The 19,587-nt window shown below is 54.7% G+C and overlaps 1 protein-coding gene across 5 annotated transcripts in view; it reads left to right on the plus strand.

The window, feature by feature from the left end:
• Nucleotides 1-19,587, plus strand: part of CAMK2A (calcium/calmodulin dependent protein kinase II alpha) — a gene marked incomplete at its 3' end in the record, with an annotated part of 60,866 nt that overhangs the window by 19,424 nt on the left and 21,855 nt on the right. For all 5 annotated transcript variants that reach the window (XM_084884501.1, XM_084884500.1, XM_084884503.1 and 2 more), the window contains exons 3-12: nt 2,413-2,472; nt 7,956-8,010; nt 8,782-8,847; nt 8,942-9,014; nt 12,175-12,277; nt 13,531-13,614; nt 13,729-13,823; nt 14,835-14,957; nt 15,547-15,630; nt 17,309-17,351. In XM_084884501.1, the coding sequence (XP_084740627.1) occupies nt 2,413-2,472; nt 7,956-8,010; nt 8,782-8,847; nt 8,942-9,014; nt 12,175-12,277; nt 13,531-13,614; nt 13,729-13,823; nt 14,835-14,957; nt 15,547-15,630; nt 17,309-17,351 (786 nt within the window). The remainder of the gene's footprint in view (nt 1-2,412; nt 2,473-7,955; nt 8,011-8,781; nt 8,848-8,941; nt 9,015-12,174; nt 12,278-13,530; nt 13,615-13,728; nt 13,824-14,834; nt 14,958-15,546; nt 15,631-17,308; nt 17,352-19,587) is intronic.

Consider the following 19,587-nt stretch of genomic DNA (forward strand, 5'->3'; position numbering starts at 1 on the left):
TTATCACCGTGCCTCAGTTTCCCGATCTACACAACAGAATGAGGCCTCAGAGGTCAAGAGAAATACAATCCCTACATTTCTTGAGGTTTCCTGTATATTATTAGAAAATGAGAACATTTTCAAACAGAGTTATAGAAATCATTGTGTAACATGTATGTTCCCATTCAAGTTAATCTTTTTAGCAAGTTGCAATGCAGTGTAACTGTACTACACACAAGATGATTACAAGATTTATAAAAACAACGAGTCCCTGGCATTTCCCGCACTGAGGTCTGGTAACCAGGCACAAGTTAGCTGCACGACCAACGGTTTCTTCTTTCAATCCTGGGTGTAATTCTGATCCTGGCTAAGCTCACATGGAAGAAACACCAGAATTCGGGATTTGCCCCTCCCAGGCCCTCTGGGAGGCCCAATTTTGACCTGCCTCATTTCTGGTTCTGCTGGAGAGGGAGGGTGGAAGGGACAGGGTATGGAGCAGGGGGTGGGCCCAGCCTTCCTCAGTACATGGGGGATTCCCCTCCTTTGCCTTGGAATTGCCCTTCCCCCACCCTAAAGGGTAAATAAAGAAGGAGGCTGGGAGGGAAGGGGGGTTAGGCCAATGCCCCTGGGCCTACCTCCCCTCCTTAGCCTGCAGCTGGTCGTTAGCTGGGGAGTTGAGCTTACACTCTATGAAAACTTGATTGGATTTAATTGCTTTACTGATGGAAAAGCCACATTTCGGTATTGATCTTGGCTTCTGCAGCCCTTGGAGGAGGGCCAATGATTGTTCCCATGGAGGGGGTGGGGAAAGGGGAGCTGGCTGCCAGGGGCAAGGGCTAGGACTCCATCCTCATCACCCTCCCTGGTGCTTACCTGCTCTGAAGAGGCCCTTGGGAGACCAGGGTTCTAGTCCTAGCTCCACCTCTGAGTCTTTGTGAGAACCCTCCCGTGGGGCTCGATTTTCCCCTTTGAGAATGGGGGGGCGGCGGGGGAGCAGGCAGAGGTGGTGAAGATTAGTCAGGGCATGGAGAACAGTACAGCACAGGGCTGCAAAGCTCACTCCCGGAGTCTGGCTGCCTGGGTACAACACATGGCTCTACTGCTCACGACGGGTGTGACTTTGGGCAGGTGCTTAACCTCTCTGAACCTCTGTTTCTTCCTCTTAAAAGGCAGAAGAGCAATTACACCTCCCTCAAAGGTTTGTAGTGAGGGCTTGAAATGCATATAAAGCTCTGCACAGTGCCTAGCACATGGTAAATATTCTACGTTTGTAAATGGCTCCCCTTTTATTGGTGTTGTTTTTTTAATTAAGGCATTAATGACTGAATAGTGCGTAAAGCACCAGGAAGGGAATTAGAAAATACATTTCCAGTCCCAGTTCTGCCACTGATGAGGCCCTGGCTTCTCAGGCTACAGTTTTCTCATCTGTAAAGTGGGGGCAGCGATGCCCAGGGCCAGGGTGTTGGGAGGACTGAATGGGGGATGACTTGCTCAGCAACCTCAGGGGGCAGATCCTGAATTGGCCTCTGTCCCAGGTGAGCGGGGAGACCCAGGGGGTGTGGACAAAAGTCCGGGATGGCAGGTGTGAGAGCTCTGGCTCAGCCACATACAAGTTCTACCCTGCGTGTTTTGTGGGGCTCTCTGTGTTCTCTGCTCGGGAGGTGTCTTCTGCAAATTAATACAGCTCTTCTGCAGAGAATACCCACTCCTTCAGAGAGGTTCACTCATTTAATCATTTGTTTTTTCATGCAGTTATTTTTTGAGTACCTACTGGGTGCCAGGCATTTGGGTAGATGCCAGGGGCACAACAGATCAAGTCCCCGTCCATACTCAAGGGTAGAGATAGCAACAAGACAGAGTGAGATGTGCTATCCAGGGGCCCTGAGAGCACAGAGGAGGGGCCCACCAGCCGGGCAATCAGGGCAGGCTGCCAGGAGAGGGCGACATTAAGAATGGGTAGAAGTGAGTGTTGGCCAGTGAAGGTTGAAGAGGAGTGTTGAGGAGGTTGAGGAGGAGTGTTCCGGTGTATGAGGGCCCCAAAAGTGAGAGGACTGAGCAGGGTGTGCCCAGAGAAGTGGATTTCAGCGGTTCGTCGTCGGGCGGGAGTGTAGTGTGAGGGGCAGCGCTGGAGGAGGGCCAGCAGGAGCCGGGCCCGGCTTCATGGCGTTTGGGTCTAATACAAAGAGGGGCTCAAGGATGCTCTTCCTTTGAGAGCCCTGGCGCCTGAGGCCCACAGGGACTTCTGCATCATCTCAACCGGGTCTCTCCGTCTTCTGCTGCCTCTTGCTGCCCTGAGAACCCAGCTCTGCCTGGAAGGGCCAGGGGCTGCTCTGGGAGATGGTTATCCTAAGAGGCTGTGGGAGGGGGACATGGAGTGGGTGGAGGTTACTCCTCACCTGGGACTCACCTGGGATCTACCTATTCCTGTTTCAGACCATCAGAAGCTGGAGCGTGAAGCCCGCATTTGCCGCCTGCTGAAGCACCCCAACATCGGTAAGTTCTTGGGGAACAAGAGAGGGGTGCAGGGTGGGGCTTGGCCCTGCTCCCCTGCCCATCCTGGTGTTTTTTTGTTTTGTTTGTTTGTTTGTTTTTTCTGATGGGGTGGGGAGGCAGCTGCTCTCTTTTCTGGGGATGGTGATAAGAGAGATGGGACAAGGGGGTGTCTTTGACGGTTTCCACGCTCCTCAGAGACCAGCTTGGCTGGGGGGAAGGTGAAGAAAGGGCCCTTCCCCGCGGCCCACGCTGCCGGCTGCCTCCTTCAGAAAAGCTGTTTCAGGAAAACTCCCGGAGCCTTCCATCTCTCGAGAGAGACAAAAATAGGCCAAGCTTGGCCTTGGCCGGTGCAGCCCACTTCCCTACCTCACCCCCATGCTGAGTCAGCCTGCACGGTGGTCCTGCCCACCTGCCCAGCCCTGTGGCCGGCCTGCCCCTTCCAGGCAAGCAGCAAGGGGGCCCCTGCCCAGGGATAGAAAGCATGCAGGCTGTGTGGAGGGGCGGGACCCAGGGCAGGCGGACTCCCCTCCCCACCCCTGCACAGTCTGAGGGGCTGTTTTCCTGCCCATCAGAGTCCTGAGTCTCGAGGGAAAGAAGTACAGATTCTAGATAAAGGTCTGCAGGAAACCGCTGTGTGACCTTGGGGAGGAGCACTACCCTCTCTGAGCCACTTTCTCCCAGCTTCACGAGGAGAGTGCCGTCAGAACCACCTGAGCATCATGTTAACAAGTAGATTCTGGTTCGGCAGATCTGGGTCTGGGTGGGGCCCACGATTTAGCATCTCTAACATGCGCCGAGGCAGTGCCAAGGCTGCTGGTTCACAGACCACGCTCTGAGGAGCAAGGCCTGGGTGCCCTCTAAGGAATATTCCAACTCCGACAGCCACCACACCTTCTCCCTCCAGGGAAGTGTTTCCCGGTGCGCAGGGCCCCAAGGGTTAACTCTTCTGCTGGAGAGAAGCATCTCCATCTGCTATTTATACCCAGAAAGCACCTCCCCTTCCCTGAGCCCGGGAAGGGGAGCAGGGCCGCACAAACAGCAGCAGCAGCAGTGGAAGCGCCAGAACCAAAGAAGGGGCAGCTGGCAGTTGGGGGGGGGGCGGGGGGTGAGGAACTCTGATTGGACGCTGGTCCCTGATCTGCTCCGGCCTCACTGTGTGGTGCCCTCCCGTGCTCCAACCCCCAATGGTATCATGGAGGAGGTTATGAGTGATCTCTGTCTACAAAATCCCACAGTTCCTATAAAGGAGGTGTGTGTGTGTGTGTGTGTGTGTGTGTGTGCACGCGTGTGTGTGTTTTGCTACTTCCTTGCAGCTGTCTTAGGTCAATGCTGCCTCCTCCGATTTGCACCCCATCTCCCTCTCATTCCCAGCTATAATGGGGAGCAGTAAGTATGGGCTCTGGGGCTGACAGACTAGCTCTCTGTATCACCACCACCTGCTGATGGGGCAGACCCCAGAAGGCCACCCCAAGGAGCAGGGGACAACTTGAGGGGTTAGCAAGTCTTTTTGGGATGCCAGGTAACCTAGCTATTAGGAAAAGAGGCTCAGAGAGGTTACTGAATTCACCGGAAGTCACACAGCTTGTAAGAGATGTCGCTGGGAGGTGAACCCAGCACATCCGACTCCAGAGCCTGTTCTCATTCTATTCAGCTTCCCAAGTGGACTGTAGAAGTGTGCTGTCAGCAGGGGTAAGGGGGAGGGGGGCACGTGTGGGTAGAGGGAAAAGTACTTTCCTTTAATTTCTAAGAGAAAAACGATAACTGTTAGAACTATGTCAGGAATGTCAGAGATTCGTGAGTTCAGCTACATACATGAGAACTAGGTTACAGAATTTTTGTTCTCTGACAACGTTTTAAAAATTCAGAACAGTGACAGCATAATTCAATGGGCACAGACGTGCCGATCTCTGCCCCGGGGTGGGACTGTCATGTCGCCCGTGGTCCTTGGATTCTGCTTTCCTCCTGGGCGCTGGGCTGAGTCTGTCGTCAGGGAGGCCTCTACCGATGGGCGGAGGTTTTGTGTGTAAGAACATCCGTGAGAGAAGAGGCCCTGTCTGCTGGGCTCGGAGCGGCGCCGGCCACCCCCAGGGACGGACACTGATGCCCGTGTTCTGCGCCTTGGATGGAGGCTGGAGTCCAGCCCGTGTGGCCCGCCTGGCTGCTCAGAGGGGCAGCCTTTTACAATCAGCGCAAAGACACCTCCTGAGCGGAAGTCAGCTCTTCAGAAACAACACCCCCATCCAGTTCTGTCCATTCCCCTGAACCCTGAGGACCCTCTCTCAAGGGGCTGGGGCTCCTAGTGAGAGGGTGGACCTGGAACCCTAGTTTCTTTGGAGCCCCCCCGCAAATGGCTGCTGGGGCAGACCGCAGAAGGCCTTTCTGAGATTGTTCTGGCTGCAACGTGGCTTCTTAGAGCTTTTCACCCTCAGAAAAGGGAAGTCAAACCCTCCCACACCGGCCGGAGCAGAGGAGATGGGAAGGAGTCTGTCACGGAGAGTCCACCCGGAGGATGATGGGAGAGAAAAGGGTCTTTTTTTGGTCGTTAATCCTCACCTGAGGATATTTTTTCCATTGATTTTTTTTTTTTTAGAGAGAGTGGAGAGGAGGGGGGAGGTAGAAAGGGGGAGAGAGAGGAAAAGAGAAACATTGATGTGAGAAAGGCACAATTGGTTTCCTCATGCCCTCACAGGGCCAGGGATGGAACCCACAACTTAGGTATATGCCCTTGACTGGAAATCAAACCCAAAACCCTTTGGTGTGTGAGCTGGTGCTCTGAGCACACTGGCCAGGGCGAAAAGGGTCTTTCCCCACACTTGGCCTTGATACACTAACAGTGCAGGCTTATGGCCCATAAATGAGAAGACAAGTAATTTTTAAAATATCTCCTAGAACCTCAGCATCAAGGGCTAACACTGTATGATCATGCTTCCATATGATAGCTAATGCCTGTGCCTCTCAAGGACACCTATCCATCTCTTCTTGCACAGGTTTCCTGGCAGCGGAGCCCCAGGCAGGGATTGAGGTACCTGTACTCCCAGCAGAGACCTGTAAGGGACGGGGATGGGGGCGCAGGAAGGAGAAGGGGAAGGAATGGCCTGAGGTCAAATCTAACTGACTTAATCCCAGGTGTGTGTGTGTGTGTGTGTGTGTGTGTGTGTGTGTGTGTTTTTGGGGGGGGGGGGTGCAGTGGGGAGGCCGCTGGAGCATAAGTTCCATCTTGGAGTTGTCTCTCCTTAAGACAAGGAGACTGGACCTTTGCAGCAACCTCACCTCCTCACCTTCCTCAGTCATTGGCTGGAAGCTGCAGGTCACCTGCTGGGCAAGGTGGCTCTAGCAGTAGAGGGCGGCTCTCCAGGAAGGAGAGGCAGCTGCGCCGTGAGCAGGCCGCCTTCCCAGCAGCAGCAGGTGGCTGGACCGTCTTCCCGAGGGGCCCGGGCAGAGCCCCGGTGCAGGGTTGCTACAGTCTGCACACAAAACATGCAGAATGCTTCGTTCAAAACACATCCACCTTTTAAAAATTATGCCTGCGTTTGCTTCGACCTGCACTCAAAATCAAAATCAGTGAGGGGATATAAATGTAGTTAGGCAAGAATAAGGAAACGACAATGGTAGAACCCAGGTGGTGGGCACACGAGTGTCCACTTGACTATACATTTAAAATTTTCCTAATAAAATGTTGATTAAAAAAAATCAAAGCAGGATTATATTATATGTCCTCGGAGACAGCCTGCTTTTTTAGCTTTGCTTTAAAATAGATTCAAAACGTCTTTCAGGCATTATTTATAAATATATATCATCACTTAAGAATTAAACATTTTTTATTTATTTACTTCTTTTATAAACAGAATTTTTATTTATTTATCTATCTTTTATCTTTATTGATTTTTCACAGAGAGGAAGGGAAAGGGATAGAGAGCTAGAAACGTCGATGAGAGAGAAACATCGACCAGCTGCCTTTTGCACACCCCTTATTGGGGATGTGCCCGCAACCAATGTACATGTCCTTGACCCGAATCGAACCTGGGACCTTTCAGTCCACAGACCGACGCTCTATCCACTGAGCCAAACCGGCTTCGGCAAGAATTAAACATTTTTAAAATGTAAATTTGTGTCCCTTTCTCCTCCTCCATCTCTGGTCCCCAGTCCAGGGTATTGGATGCCTGTTTCTCTAAACTTTATGTGCAGATATGAGAGCCATAAAGAATTTAGGGGAGTCAATATTGAGTCAGAAATCCATGCACATGGCAAAAATCCCAATGGCATTAGGGTTCACAGTGAAGAGTAAGTCTCACCTACCCATGACCCCTGTTCACACCTCTCTCCCAGGCCCCCCAATGCTCACATCTCCATCTCCTCCAGGGAGACCTATGACATACAAGCTTAAATGCATCCTTGGGAAAAGGACAACGTTGGCACACGGTTTTGCATATTGCTTTTCACAAAAACACATAATTGAGAGCTGATTCCGAACGAGTGAATAGATAGCCGCCGCGTGATCCGCACAGCTGTGTAATTCCCCAACGTGCGCTCCATCCTAATCCTCCGGCCCGCACCCGAGCCGTGCACATCTCCAGGTTGTAGGGCAGGGGAGGGTGTGAACCTGTCCGGCTGGCAGGGTGCAGGCCCCCGAGTCAGCCCCAGGCCTCAGGCCCCTTGTTTCGGGAGCTCAGGGGCTACTTTCGGGCACTCTGGGCTCCTGGGAGCCTGGCTCTGTCCTTGGGAAACGAGGAGTGAAGGGAGGACAGTTTTTCAGCATGCCAGAACCGGGGGACTGCTGTCACTCCCGCCTCCACATCCTCTATTCTCTGCTCAGACCTGGAAGCAGATCGGGGATATTCACAGCACCGAGTGAGCACCAACTGTGTGCTTCCAATCCAAGAGTCTCATTCTCATCGTCCAGGCAAGGAACGAGGGGCCCAGAAAGGTGTGGCAGCTTGCCCAAAGGCACACAGCTAGCAAAAGGCAGAGATGTGAGCGACAGGATCATCCCATGATGCTTGTTTGCTCAGAAAGGAAACGGAGAAGTGGAGCTGGGGAGGAAACCGAACTTTGACCCAAAAAAGAGGTCTGGCCCAACCAGGGTGGCTCAGCAGTTGAGTGTAGACCTATGAACCAGGAGGTCACGATTCGATTCCCAGTCAGGGTGCATGCAGGGTGTGGGCTTGATCCCACATTTGGGGTGTGCAGGAGGCAGCCAATCGATGATTCTCTCTCATAATTGAAGTTTCTATCTCCCTCTCCCTCTCCCTTCCTCTCTGAAATCAATAAAAATATATTTAAAAAAAGGGGGGGGGCAGGGAGGCTTAGAGACCACAGACCCTCTCGGCAGTGCGTGAAGTGAGTGAGCCCCTGTTCACCTGCATTCGTCAGAGCCCCTGGCACCTCACTGTGCTCAGTGGCTGAGGAATTGCAGTGCTGCTGCCAGAGGGATGAGGGAGGGCAGTGGGCACTCCTGTAACTGGCTGCCTTGGCTCCTCCCACAGTGCGGCTCCACGACAGCATCTCGGAGGAGGGGCACCACTACCTGATCTTCGACCTGTGAGTTCGGGCCCACCCTGGGATGCACAGGGCACATCAGGGCGGCAGGAGCAAGGAGGGCTTCTCTGGGTCCCAAATGCCCCAGACCGGGCTGAGTTCCCTCTTCCAATAGGGTTTCTTAGAAGTGATTGCAAGTGGGTGATCCTGAAACAGCAGCACATTAGCTTTGTCTCTATCTGTGGCTACCGGTGATCCAAAGCTTCCTTTTGGAATAATGTTAAAGTTTTGAACGTCAGTCGATTGAGTGGAAAACCATAATTAAATGAGAGGCCAGGTGGTTCCCGGGCTGGCAGAGGCTCTGTGATGACACTGGTCTCGTCCGTTAAAAAAACCCAACAGCCCTGGAGGAGTTGGTCATGGGGGAGAGCATGCGTGTGGCAGGGACAGCGGTGTGCGGGAAACCTCTGTACCTTCCTCTCAGCTTTGCTGCGAACCTAAGTCGACTCTAAAAATAAAGTCTATTAAACAGCAAAACTGTGACCCGGCCCTCGGGCTTCTAGGAACCTAATGAATCCTAGTGATGTGTTCTGAGGGTCCCACCCCAGCTCCCACCTGGGCTTGGCCGGGGAAGAGCCAGGGCTGGAGGGAGGGAAGGTAGAGGAAGTGTGGGCTGGAAGCCAGGAAGGGGGTGCAGCAGGGGACATCCCTGTGAGCCCCTCCCTTTGAGGCTGAGGTTCTGATGTGCCCAGGCCCCGCCCTTAGCTCCCTGGAGATTCTCCCAGCAGAGGCGGCACCTGGGGCCTCTGTGGGTGACTGAGCCTGTGTCCCCAGGGTCACCGGCGGGGAGCTGTTTGAGGACATTGTGGCCCGGGAGTACTACAGTGAGGCTGACGCCAGGTGAGTTCCCCAGGTGGCCTGGCAGGGCACCTCGCCTGTCAGCTTCCCAGGGGAGGCCCGCCTTCCCATGTGACGCCTGCCTCTCTCTCCCCAGCCACTGCATCCAGCAGATCCTGGAGGCCGTGCTGCACTGCCACCAGATGGGGGTGGTGCACCGGGACCTGAAGGTGAGCCGCCAGCCCGAGGGGGCAGCTCCCCAGGGACTGCCCCTCCGCCCCCTGGCCTTCCCTCCACCTGCAGAGCCACCAGTGGTGTCAGGTCCCCTTTAATGTCCCCTTGTTGGGCTGGAGGGAGGCTATTCCCCTCACTGTTCAGATAAGGAGAGTGGGCCCAGGGAGGGGGAGCATCTGGGCTCGGGACCCAGGCCTCCCGACTCGCAGCCCTGCGTGCTTTGTGCCAAGCAGGTGAGACACGGTTAGAATGCCAAGCCTGGCTGTGGTCTGGTCCAAATCCCAGCTGGGCCACTTTCTAGCTTCACAGTGTCAGCTTCTTTATAGTGGGTGTTGCCATAGCAACCTCTGCACAGGTTGGCGAGAATGTCAAAGGAGACAGCACAGTGCCTGGTACACAGATGCAGTTACTCTTGTTTCCAGGTCTCTGGCGGCTGGGGGCAGGGGGAGAATGAAAAGGGTCCTGGGGCCCTCGGGTCCTCTCTCTCCCCACCTGGAGAAGAAGATGGACAGGACAAGCTGATGCGGAGTCCAGGGGTGGCATCAGCGCACGGTCTTGCTGGGTCAGCACAGACTTCACAGCGCTCCTCTGCTGGGCCTCGTGGCCTCGACAGCTGGTAGCTCATAGCATCACTCCTTTGCAGAGCAGGAAACTAGGCCTAAAGCGTCCCAGGGATTTGCCCGAGAACATGCAGTTCAGTTGTGTCTGAGCTAAGATGGGAACCCTGGCCCTGGGTGGTCTGAGGCCAAAAACCACTCAATCCAGCTCCTGCTTGTGCAGTAGCCCCTTGAGACAACCCTCTGGGTCCCCATCAAACTTCTGCTTTTTGGTCCTCAGTGACTACAAATTCACTTCTTACAGGGTAGCCCCTGTACTGTTGGGGAATGCTCCTTCATTCTTCCCTGCTATGAGGGTTTCCCCAGTTCTACCCTTTGGGGCCACACACTTCAAGCCTCCAGCTCAGAGCAGCCCTGGAGGCACTTGGGTGGCTTTGTGGTGGCTCCTGAGTGATCCACAGGATCACTGTTCCCCATTCCCACTCAGAATAGGACTTCCAGGCCCTTCTCACCCAGGGCACCCTCCTGGGGCACCCTCTAGTCAGGCCTGGTTCCTCTTTGGGCTGAAATGCCCTGAGCAGAACCCCTGCCCTCCTCTGACTGCCATGAGTAGTCCACGGCTCCTCACCCGAACGCAGGTGAGCTCCCTACGGCTCAGTCTAGACTCATAGGCAGGAAGGTCTTTGGCCAGACTGCAGGGTGGCTCTCCCCGAAGGCCTGTTCCCATTATAGCTGCGGCCCCTGCACGGGCGGAGGGGGGAGGAGAGGCAGCACAAATTTAGGCCACTCTGGATGGAATAATTAGCGGCACATTCATCAAATCAGGGCAGGACGGCTACTGAGACCCAGGACACGTTGGGAACGCAGTCCCCAGAGGACAAAAGGGGCCGTAAGGAGCTATATTTGTTTGTGGCCCATCTCGCTCTGGGCAGTGAAAGGTCAGAGGTGGGGCCCTCTTGGAAATCCAAGTGGCGAAGTGGTCCGAGGAAGCCAGCTGTCCCCAGAGACTTGGCGCCCCAGCCCCTCCCCAGGCAGAAAATGAGCTCGGGTGCCTGTCAGGCACTTGCTGTTGCCACTGTGAAGTCCTCAACGTGAATGATGGAAACTCATTCGTCTGCCACCCAATGATAGGCACTGTCCCCATGTTCTGGGAGGTAACTAAAGCTGAGAGAGGTGAAATAATTTATCCAAATCCCACAGCTGGGGTCAGAAGCTAGGGCTATCTTAACTGGGAAGTCCACACTCTTACCTTCTCTCTGTCCTAATGAGGGCGATTTCCTTCTTCTAGACCCAGCAGGAGACAGCAGCCTCAACTCCCCAGAGGCCAGGAGGCATGTCTGAGGCCCCCATGACCTCCGTTCCCCATCCCTGTAGCTCAGCTTAGAGTGGCTAAGGGCATGGCTTGGGAACCAGACTGTGCCGTGATTCTGGATCTGTCTCTTATCAGCTCTGTGATCTCTGTCAAGTCACTTTACCTCTCTGAGCCTCAGTTTCCTCCTCCTTCTTCATATGACAAATGCTTATTGCGTGCCTGGTATGTGCGGGCCTCTGTCTTAGGTGCTGGCAATGCACTGGTGGACAAGACAGATAATTCACATACGAGAGGGTGACAGGTTATGTACAAGCACATAGGCAGATGGAGGAAACACCCTGTTTCCCTGAAAATAAGACAGTATCTTATATTAATTTTTGCTCCCAAAGATGCGCTAGGTCTTATTTTCAGGGGATGTCTTATTTTTCCATGAAGAAGAATACGGTACACATTTATTGTTAAATGAAAATAAAGGAAATTCATTACCTGTATACGGTACGGTAGTACGGTAGTTGTCAACACAAACCAGACAAACTGAATCCTACAGTATCAAGAATTTACTCATTTATTCAATGACAATCATGTCATCATCTTCTGGAACATCATCATAACAATCCAATTCCTGAATTTCTTGGTGAATTTCTTGTGACTCCATTTCTTTCAGAATCAATGGACCAAATCTCTCATGTTTAGCCTAGGGGGTCCTTATTTTCGGGGGGATGCCTTATATTTCACTCAGAAGGAAACCTGTAAGTAGGTCTTATTTTCGGAGGATGTCTTATTTTCAAGGAAACACAGCATTACAAACCACGGTGAGATCTGTGAAGGTAACAACAAGAAGCTAAGAGAGGAGATACCTGGGTGCTCTACTTAGGGTAGTCATGGAGGGCTTCTTGGAAGGGGTGGCATGAGGGTGTGTAAAGCCCTTAGCCTAGTGGCTGGCACATTGTAGGAACACAGTAGATGTTGCTTCTTCTTTCTTATTGTGGTGGTGCCTGTCCCCTCACCTCAGCCCCAGATCCAGACCCTGAGCGGGGGAGAGGAAAGAGGGGATGGCTGGTGGAGGAAGATTCTTTCTATTGCAGAAGACTTGCAGTGGGGTAGTCCTCTCTCTGGGGACTAAACTCAGGGTCCTGGGGTTGGAGCTGGAGGTGGGGGCAGCGTGCCTCTGGATTATCCAGCTGCTCGCCTGTAAGCTGAGGCCCCTGGCGATGAGGCTCTGGACCTGCTCACTGTCCTCTGGCCCTTTCCTCCCCATCTTTCCCTCTTCTCTCTGGACCTGGGAAGCCGGAGAACCTGCTGCTGGCCTCCAAGCTCAAGGGCGCTGCGGTGAAACTGGCAGACTTTGGCCTGGCCATAGAGGTGGAGGGGGAGCAGCAGGCATGGTTCGGTGAGTGGGGGCAGGGGGGTTGGGGGTCAGCCTGGTGTTGACATGTTGGCCTCTAGTAACCTCTGCCAGAACAGGGGCGGGTTGGAAAAGGTGCTGGGCCAGCCCGGGCTCGGGTAGCAGAGTTAGAGGTCCCTCCTCACGCAGCCTCTGGGTCGGTGGGTAGGGCTAGGCGCAGGGACATGGTTATCAAACAGAACACAGCTTCTTCACATGCACATAGACCTACACTGTTGGCTGGAGGCTTCTATGGGTTTCCCCCTGGGTGCTGGAGACTATTATCCCGACGTTACAGATGAGGAACAGAGGCTAAGAAACCTGGAAAAGGTCAAAGGTGATTAAAGGGGCAGAGCAAGGCTTTAAGCTCAGAGGATGCAGCATGCTCTGAGATTTGGGCATAATTGAGTCTTTCCCGCTCTCCGGGGATGCTTTTTAGTGGACAGTCTTGACCAGTGATTAAGAGCCAGAGCTCTGGGTTCCAGTTCCGCCTCTGCTACAGATGGGGCGTGTGATTGGGCCTCATGGCACCTCTCCCAGCCTGTTTTTCTCATCTGTAAAATGGGGGCAATGATAGAATGTTCCTCAGGGTTGTGTGAGGGTTAAATGTGATCAGGCATAGAAAGTGCTCAGCTCAATAAATAGGAACACACTCAATAAATAGGAACCATTCTTGTGATCACTGCTGGAGTAATTGGAGTGTCCATTATTTCAATCGATCCTCCCAACAATGCTGGGAGGCATTTAAAACAGGAATACCTAAGCCTTCATTTGACAGATGAGGAAAAGGAAGCCTACAAAAGAGACCTCCCCAAGGGATGGAGGGTAAAGCCCGCGTGAGGGACAGCCTCCTGCCATCCCAGGACCAGCTCCTCAAAGGGGTAGACGTGAGCCAGGGTTCATTCAGCTCAGCATGGGGCTGACTGAAAAGGACATTTTGTCTCGAGTGCCCCCAGGAATTGGTTGGTAGTGGCTGCTGGGAAGATTTGCTAGAAGTTCATGGGGCTGAGTCGGGACCCCATGGGAAGGGCACTGGGTTTGGTCAAAGACTTCTGCCGTAGGCTCTGGAGTGGGGGTGGTGCCCAGTGTACTTTGTACTTGTGCCCCCTGGTCTAGAGGCGTTGCCCGCCCCATCTGAGGGCAGGAGGTGCTTCTGCCATCTCCAGGGCAGCTCTCACCCCTCCTCCAGCAGGACCTTGCTTTGGTTTACTTATTGCCACCCTCGGTGTGTGTCTGCCTGTCTGTGTGTCTGGGAGCAGGGTTTGCCGGGACGCCTGGATACCTCTCTCCAGAAGTGCTGCGGAAGGACCCGTACGGGAAGCCCGTGGACCTGTGGGCCTGTGGTGAGTCCTTCCAAAGGCACTTCTGGTATCCTCTCTCCCCGTTCCCATCACTCCCCTCCCCATCGCTTCTCCTCACAAGGGGCTGACGTTCCCCTCGGCGCGCTCTCTCCCCAGGAGTCATCCTGTACATCCTACTCGTGGGCTACCCCCCGTTCTGGGATGAGGACCAGCACCGCCTGTACCAGCAGATCAAAGCCGGCGCCTATGATGTGAGTCTCTCTCTTCTCTCCAGCCTCCCTGAGCCCCTTCCAGAGAAAGCCAATGGCTGGTGAGGTCAGGACCCAAGGATGCCCCCCTCCTGCCCTCCCAGTCTATCTGGGTCTCCTTGCCACTCTCTAGTTGTGGGCCAGGGGTGAATGTCAGGCTGAGTCGAGGGCTGACTGAGGCCAGGTGATGAGCTGCCTGTGTCTTATGACCAGGGCCCCTAAGAGGTGGGCTCCAGATGGCAGAAGCAGCAGCAAAATGAGGCAAGAGGTTGGGGAGGGGGAGGGGGGAGTAGGAGTGGGGGCAGATCCTAGAGCCAAGTTCTCTTTCTCTCTCTAGATATAGATTTAGATAGATAGATGATAGATCTATACACACACAAATGATAACTGACACTTATATAGCATTCTTCTAATGCTTTCTATGTATTATTATAGTTAGTCCTCACACAAATCTATGGCATAGGTACTGTTATTGTCTTTGTTTTACAATAACAGTGAAGTACTGCGAGGTTCAATAACTGCTCAGCTCATACAGCTAAGAGATGGTAGAGCTGGGATTTGAACTCAGGCGGTCCGGCTCTAGTGTCTAAGCTTCTGACTACAAACTATACTGCTCTTTGACATGGCTGGTTTCTATTAAGCTATGTGCCATGTGTTTAATACCATACTTAACCCTCACAGCACCTCCAGGTCACATGACTCGCCCAAGGTCACTCAGCACAGGCAGCAGCCTTGAGCTCAGCCCTGTGATCCTGAAGCCTGGGCTCTCACCGCAGGCCTGCTGCTTTCCAGATAAGGCACATCCTCAGAACAGCAGAGGGAGGCCCCCTTTTCCTAGGCCCCTCATTCTCATTTTTCCTGGGTCAGGGCGCCCTGCCCAAGTCCTCCTGGTTATGGATGCCCAAGTGGATGGGCAGTAGAACCCCTGCCTGCTCCCCTGCCAGTCAGGGGCTGGGGGATCGCAGGGGTGGCCTGGGGTAGGCTGGGCAAACCTGGCCCCTCTGCCCCTTTCAGTTCCCATCACCAGAGTGGGACACCGTCACTCCAGAAGCCAAGGATCTCATCAATAAGATGCTGACCATCAACCCGTCCAAACGCATCACAGCCGCCGAGGCCCTCAAGCACCCCTGGATCTCGGTGAGCCTTCCTCAGCAAGACCCTTCCCAGGACCCACCCAGACCTCAGGGTTACGGCCTTCACGAAGTCCTGTCCCTGTCCCTGTCCCTGTCCCGGCCCCTGTCCCTGGGGTGAGGGGCTTTATCCAAGAGACACTGACCCTGCTGTGATTCCCAGGGGAAATTCCAATTGGAGATTGGCATCACGACGGGGTGTACTGGCATTGAATGTCTGGTGCACCAAATGCTAAGTTCCTGAAAGGTTTACCAACATCCCCTAGAACAGTGGTCGGCAAACTGCAGCTCGCGAGCCACATGCGGCTCTTTGGGCCCTTGAGTGTGGCTCTTCCACAATAACCACAGCCTGAGCAAATCTATTTTGAAGAAGTGGCATTAGAAGAAGTTTAAGTTTAAAAATCTGGCTCTCAAAAGAAATGTCAATTGTTGTACTGTTGATATTTGGCTCTGTTGACTAATGAGTTTGCCAACCACTGCCCTAGAACAAGGATTTATTCCCTCAAGATGGCCAACCACAACCATAAGATGCCCTGCTGAGGGGCCCTTGAGTAGGTCTGCCTTCTACTCACAGACCTCTTCCCTGCTTCCTCCAGCACCGGTCCACCGTGGCCTCCTGCATGCACAGACAGGAGACCGTGGACTGCCTGAAGAAGTTCAACGCCAGGAGAAAACTGAAGGTAACGGGTCCTCACCCTCCAGGCCCCCAGACACGGGAGTGGCGTGGCCTTGGTCTCCACCGTGCCCAGGAGACAACTCACTATCCTTTCCTTCACGGAGTCAACAAACGTTTATTGAACTCCTGCTGTCTGGGTAGGGCAGTGAGCAGTGGAGACTGACACATAACCAGGACATGATGGGCCGTGGTGAGTGCTGTGATTACACGCCCCCAGGTTGTGGGTGTACACAGCAGGGCCATGAGCCAGGTCTAGAGGGACCAGGGAAGGCTCCAGGAGGCTGTCCTGGGCAAGTAGCATACAAGCTGAGGCCCCAAAGGAGAAGCAGGCATTGCAGGGTAGTGTCAGAGTGGGCAGGTGCTTTGGACAGAGAGAAAAGCCTGTGGAAATGGGAACAAGACTTGAGCTTGATCCCTTAGGGCATTGTTTCCCAAACTTTTGACATATGTGTACCCCTTCTATAATTTTCGTATCGCTGAGTACCCCTCGTACTCATGAGAACATAGAATTAGGCGCAGCTAAGCATGGTGCAGTGCATATCCCCACCGAACTCCGGTGCAACACGTACCCCCACCAAATTATTCCCGTACCCTTGGGGGTACGCGTACCACACTTTGGGAAACACTGCCTTAGGGGGACTGCAGTGTTTCAGCAGAGGTTTCAGAAGTGACATGTGACTAGGAAGGAGGCCATGATGGGGGTGAGGAATGGCCCAGAGACCTGGGTAAGGGTCGTGACCCTAAGGAAATTACATGGAGACCGAGGTGGGCCCTGAGCTGCAGTCTCTCAGCAGGTCCTGTGTGTTCTCCAGGCCATGACAGCTCCTGGCCTAGACCTTGCCAGGGACCCCATGAGCAGGTAGAAAGAGCGACCGAGGGGTCCCCATCTGGTCTGAAGAGAGAAGCCATCAGCATGCTGAGTGACAGATACTGAGACCCCGCCTCATTGGAACCTTCTCACCAACTGCTCCCAAGCTTGGCACGGTGGCTCAGGATGGGGACCTGGGCCAAGGGTGGCAGCCAGCATGATGCCAGAAAAACGGAGTACTACCCCCAGCCCCTAGGGGGAGCTGTCACAGAAGAAGTCTCGAAGAGTCAGAATCAGGGGGGAAACCATGGGCTGTCGGACTCGGAGTGTCCAAATCAGAGAGCGTCAGACTAGAAGGGCCACTGCCCCCAGCCCCCAGCCCCCTTGTTGACAGAAAGGGCTTTTCTGCATTAACCTTCCAGGGTCTCAAGCCTAGAGATGTGCAGGTACTAGAGTGAGGTGCTGAGTGCCCTGGAGCGGAGGGCGGACATGGGAGGGGCCCTGGGGTGCAGGGTCTCCTGTCCTTGCCCAGGCAGGACACCTCCTTGGCCTTCAGCAGCCCCCAGACAGGTGTCCCCGGGCCCATGCACCAGCTCTGGCCAGGCCGGTGGGACCTATTAATATCTGCGTCTAGAATGGCCCTGTCCCTGGAGCCGAGCCAGCTAAGGTGGAGTTCACCCTGATTTCTCCAGTGAGGTGGGGGTGGCCCCTGGGCTGTGGCATGGGGGACTGATGCGGGGCAGAGGCTTTGGCTTCGTGTATGAGTGGAGCACCTGTCTCTCCTTCGCCACTCATCACCCATCTCTCTGTCTCTCCTCTCCCCACTCACCTCCGGCTTCTCTCCCCACCACACCCTCTCCTCTCACCTGTGCAGGGAGCCATCCTCACCACGATGCTGGCCACCAGGAACTTCTCTGGTAGGTGGTAGGACCTCAAAGCCCCAACAAACGCATCCTGCAGGAGGTGGGGACATTGCCACATCGGATACCTGGGTACCCTCCGGCCCGGGGGCCTGGGAGAGCGGGGGCGCAGAGGACCCCGTGACTGGGGGCTTTGCTCACGTGATGCAAACCTGCACCCAGAAGTGGAGAAGGGTCAGAGGTTGGCAAGCTACGGGCCCATGAGGAAGGAAAGGGTCAGGGGTTCAGTCTGTGTTTCCTGCCTCACAGGAGTGCTGGGGTTCTCAGACTGGGCTAGCCAGAGGGAAGGCCTCTCAAATGTGGGTCCAGGTCCAGGTGGGACTGAGCGGCATTCCTGTTCCCCGTGGTTACAGAGCCCAGTGGGGGCCATCGCCATCCCTGCTTTCTGAAGGAGGAAGCTGAAGCTGGGGGTGGGGGATGGGGGGTGGAGGAGAAGACATGGTAGGCCCAGGTGGCATCGCTAGGGGGAGGCAGAGCCTGTGATCAGCGCAGGTTTGACCAACCTCAGTGCCAGCGCCCTTAGCCAGGGCAGGAGCCTTCTGCCTTGCCAGAGCCAGGTTGGTTAGGGCAGGGAAGGCCCAATGACCTGTGGCATGTGGTCCCCGAAGAGAGAAGGGGAAGGGATTAGTGTCAGGGTTTAACAAGAGGCTCCCCCTGGCACACTGGAGAGTTCCAGGACCAGCGCTGCCAGAGGCTTCTCTCCGGGGAGCCCGGAGGCTGAGTGGGCAGCTGAGCAGATATGGCAAAGCTCACCCGAGGGGCCCTCTGCCTGGGGCTGCAGCCAGCCTGAGAAGGTGGCTGGCCCCGCAGCAAGGGGCCGACTCTGGGCGGCTACAGCCCAGGCCTCATGAGAGGGACTCCCTGCCCATTTAGTGAGCTGGGAGAATGAGACCCAGCGTGGGAAAACCCTGGGACTTCAGATCTGAGCTTTTGCCACTGCCCGAACTGCCTTCCCATTCTCTCCCCAGACAAGGATCCTGCGCTCCTCACACTGAAACATGAGCCACCCAGACAGAGTCTTTTTTTAACAACTGAAGTGCCCCTAGAGAACTCTAATCCAGAACTTAAAAGATGGTGCCCAGGGGTTACTTCCAATCTCTAGAAGTGCCTGCAGGGGGTGCGGGGGTCGGGGAGTGGGACAGTGGTGTTTCAAAATTTTTTGGAAAGTGTTTCCAGCACTTAAACATCAGGAGATTTCCTGGAAAAGCCCAGATCTCTGTCTTCTCTTGAAAATAGAATATATGGCCTCACAACCCCCCGCCCCCCCCTCCCCCAACACACACATACACACACAGTCTTGCGATAGTGGCTGGAGCTGAGAAGGCCCCCTGGAGGCTGGAGGGGCAAGCACTCCTGGCCTCTGAGCAGCCAGGTCCAGCCCACAAGGCCCATGGGGGAGGGACAGCCATTCCTTTTGGCTTCGGATCCAGAGGTACCCACTTACTTACAAGAGGGAAACTTTGGACGGGAGCCAGGTAGGGCTCATTGTTAATGTGAGGGTGATTAGGAAGCTGGACAGACCAGGAGCCCCTTCCTTCAAAGCCTCTGGGGCTGCCACGTCTTGTACGCCCCTTGTCGCCAGCGCACTCTGCAGGCCGCCAGGAGAAGTGCAAGTGGCGCCATTTATTGAGCATCTACTGCACAGAGGCCAAGCGCTGTGCTGAGTAAGCACTTTAGAGACACCCCCATCTCATTTAACACAAAGCATTTGCTTGAGGTCTGAGCAGCTGGATGTCAAGCTGGGCACTCATGCCACTTCCTGTCTGATGCCCTCCCTTCCCATAGGCTCTGGCCAGGAGATGAGGGGAGGGAAAGGGGAATGACAAAAGTGGAACCTCCCTGAGATCTGTTGCTCTGCTTTTCCTGGCTACCGGGGGCAGCGCCAACCCCAGCCTGGAGCTCTGGCTTTTGAGGGGGGAGGGGGGACCTCCGCCAGGATGGGTGCTCTGACAGGGTTGGGCCCCACAAGGGGGCATCTGCTTCTTGTCACTGGCAAAACACGGCTCGCAGCTGTCCAGCGTGAGTAGGCAGGGCTGACACATGACCTCTGCAGCAGCATGGGGCTAAAATTAGAGCAGGCCGGGCTGGGGAGGGAGCTTCCTGCTCCGGCCGGGCAGCCGGGCCTCCGGGTTGGCCACACCAGCACGGGTGGTGACCGGGATCCAGAGGGAATCCCCGGGCTCACACAGCTACTCACAGTCCTGGGACGCATTGGATACCTTCCCCAACCTCA

The sequence above is a fragment of the Pipistrellus hanaki genome (assembly GCF_964339955.1).
Source record: "Pipistrellus hanaki genome assembly, chromosome: 5".
NCBI classification, from domain to species: domain Eukaryota; kingdom Metazoa; phylum Chordata; class Mammalia; order Chiroptera; family Vespertilionidae; genus Pipistrellus; species Pipistrellus hanaki.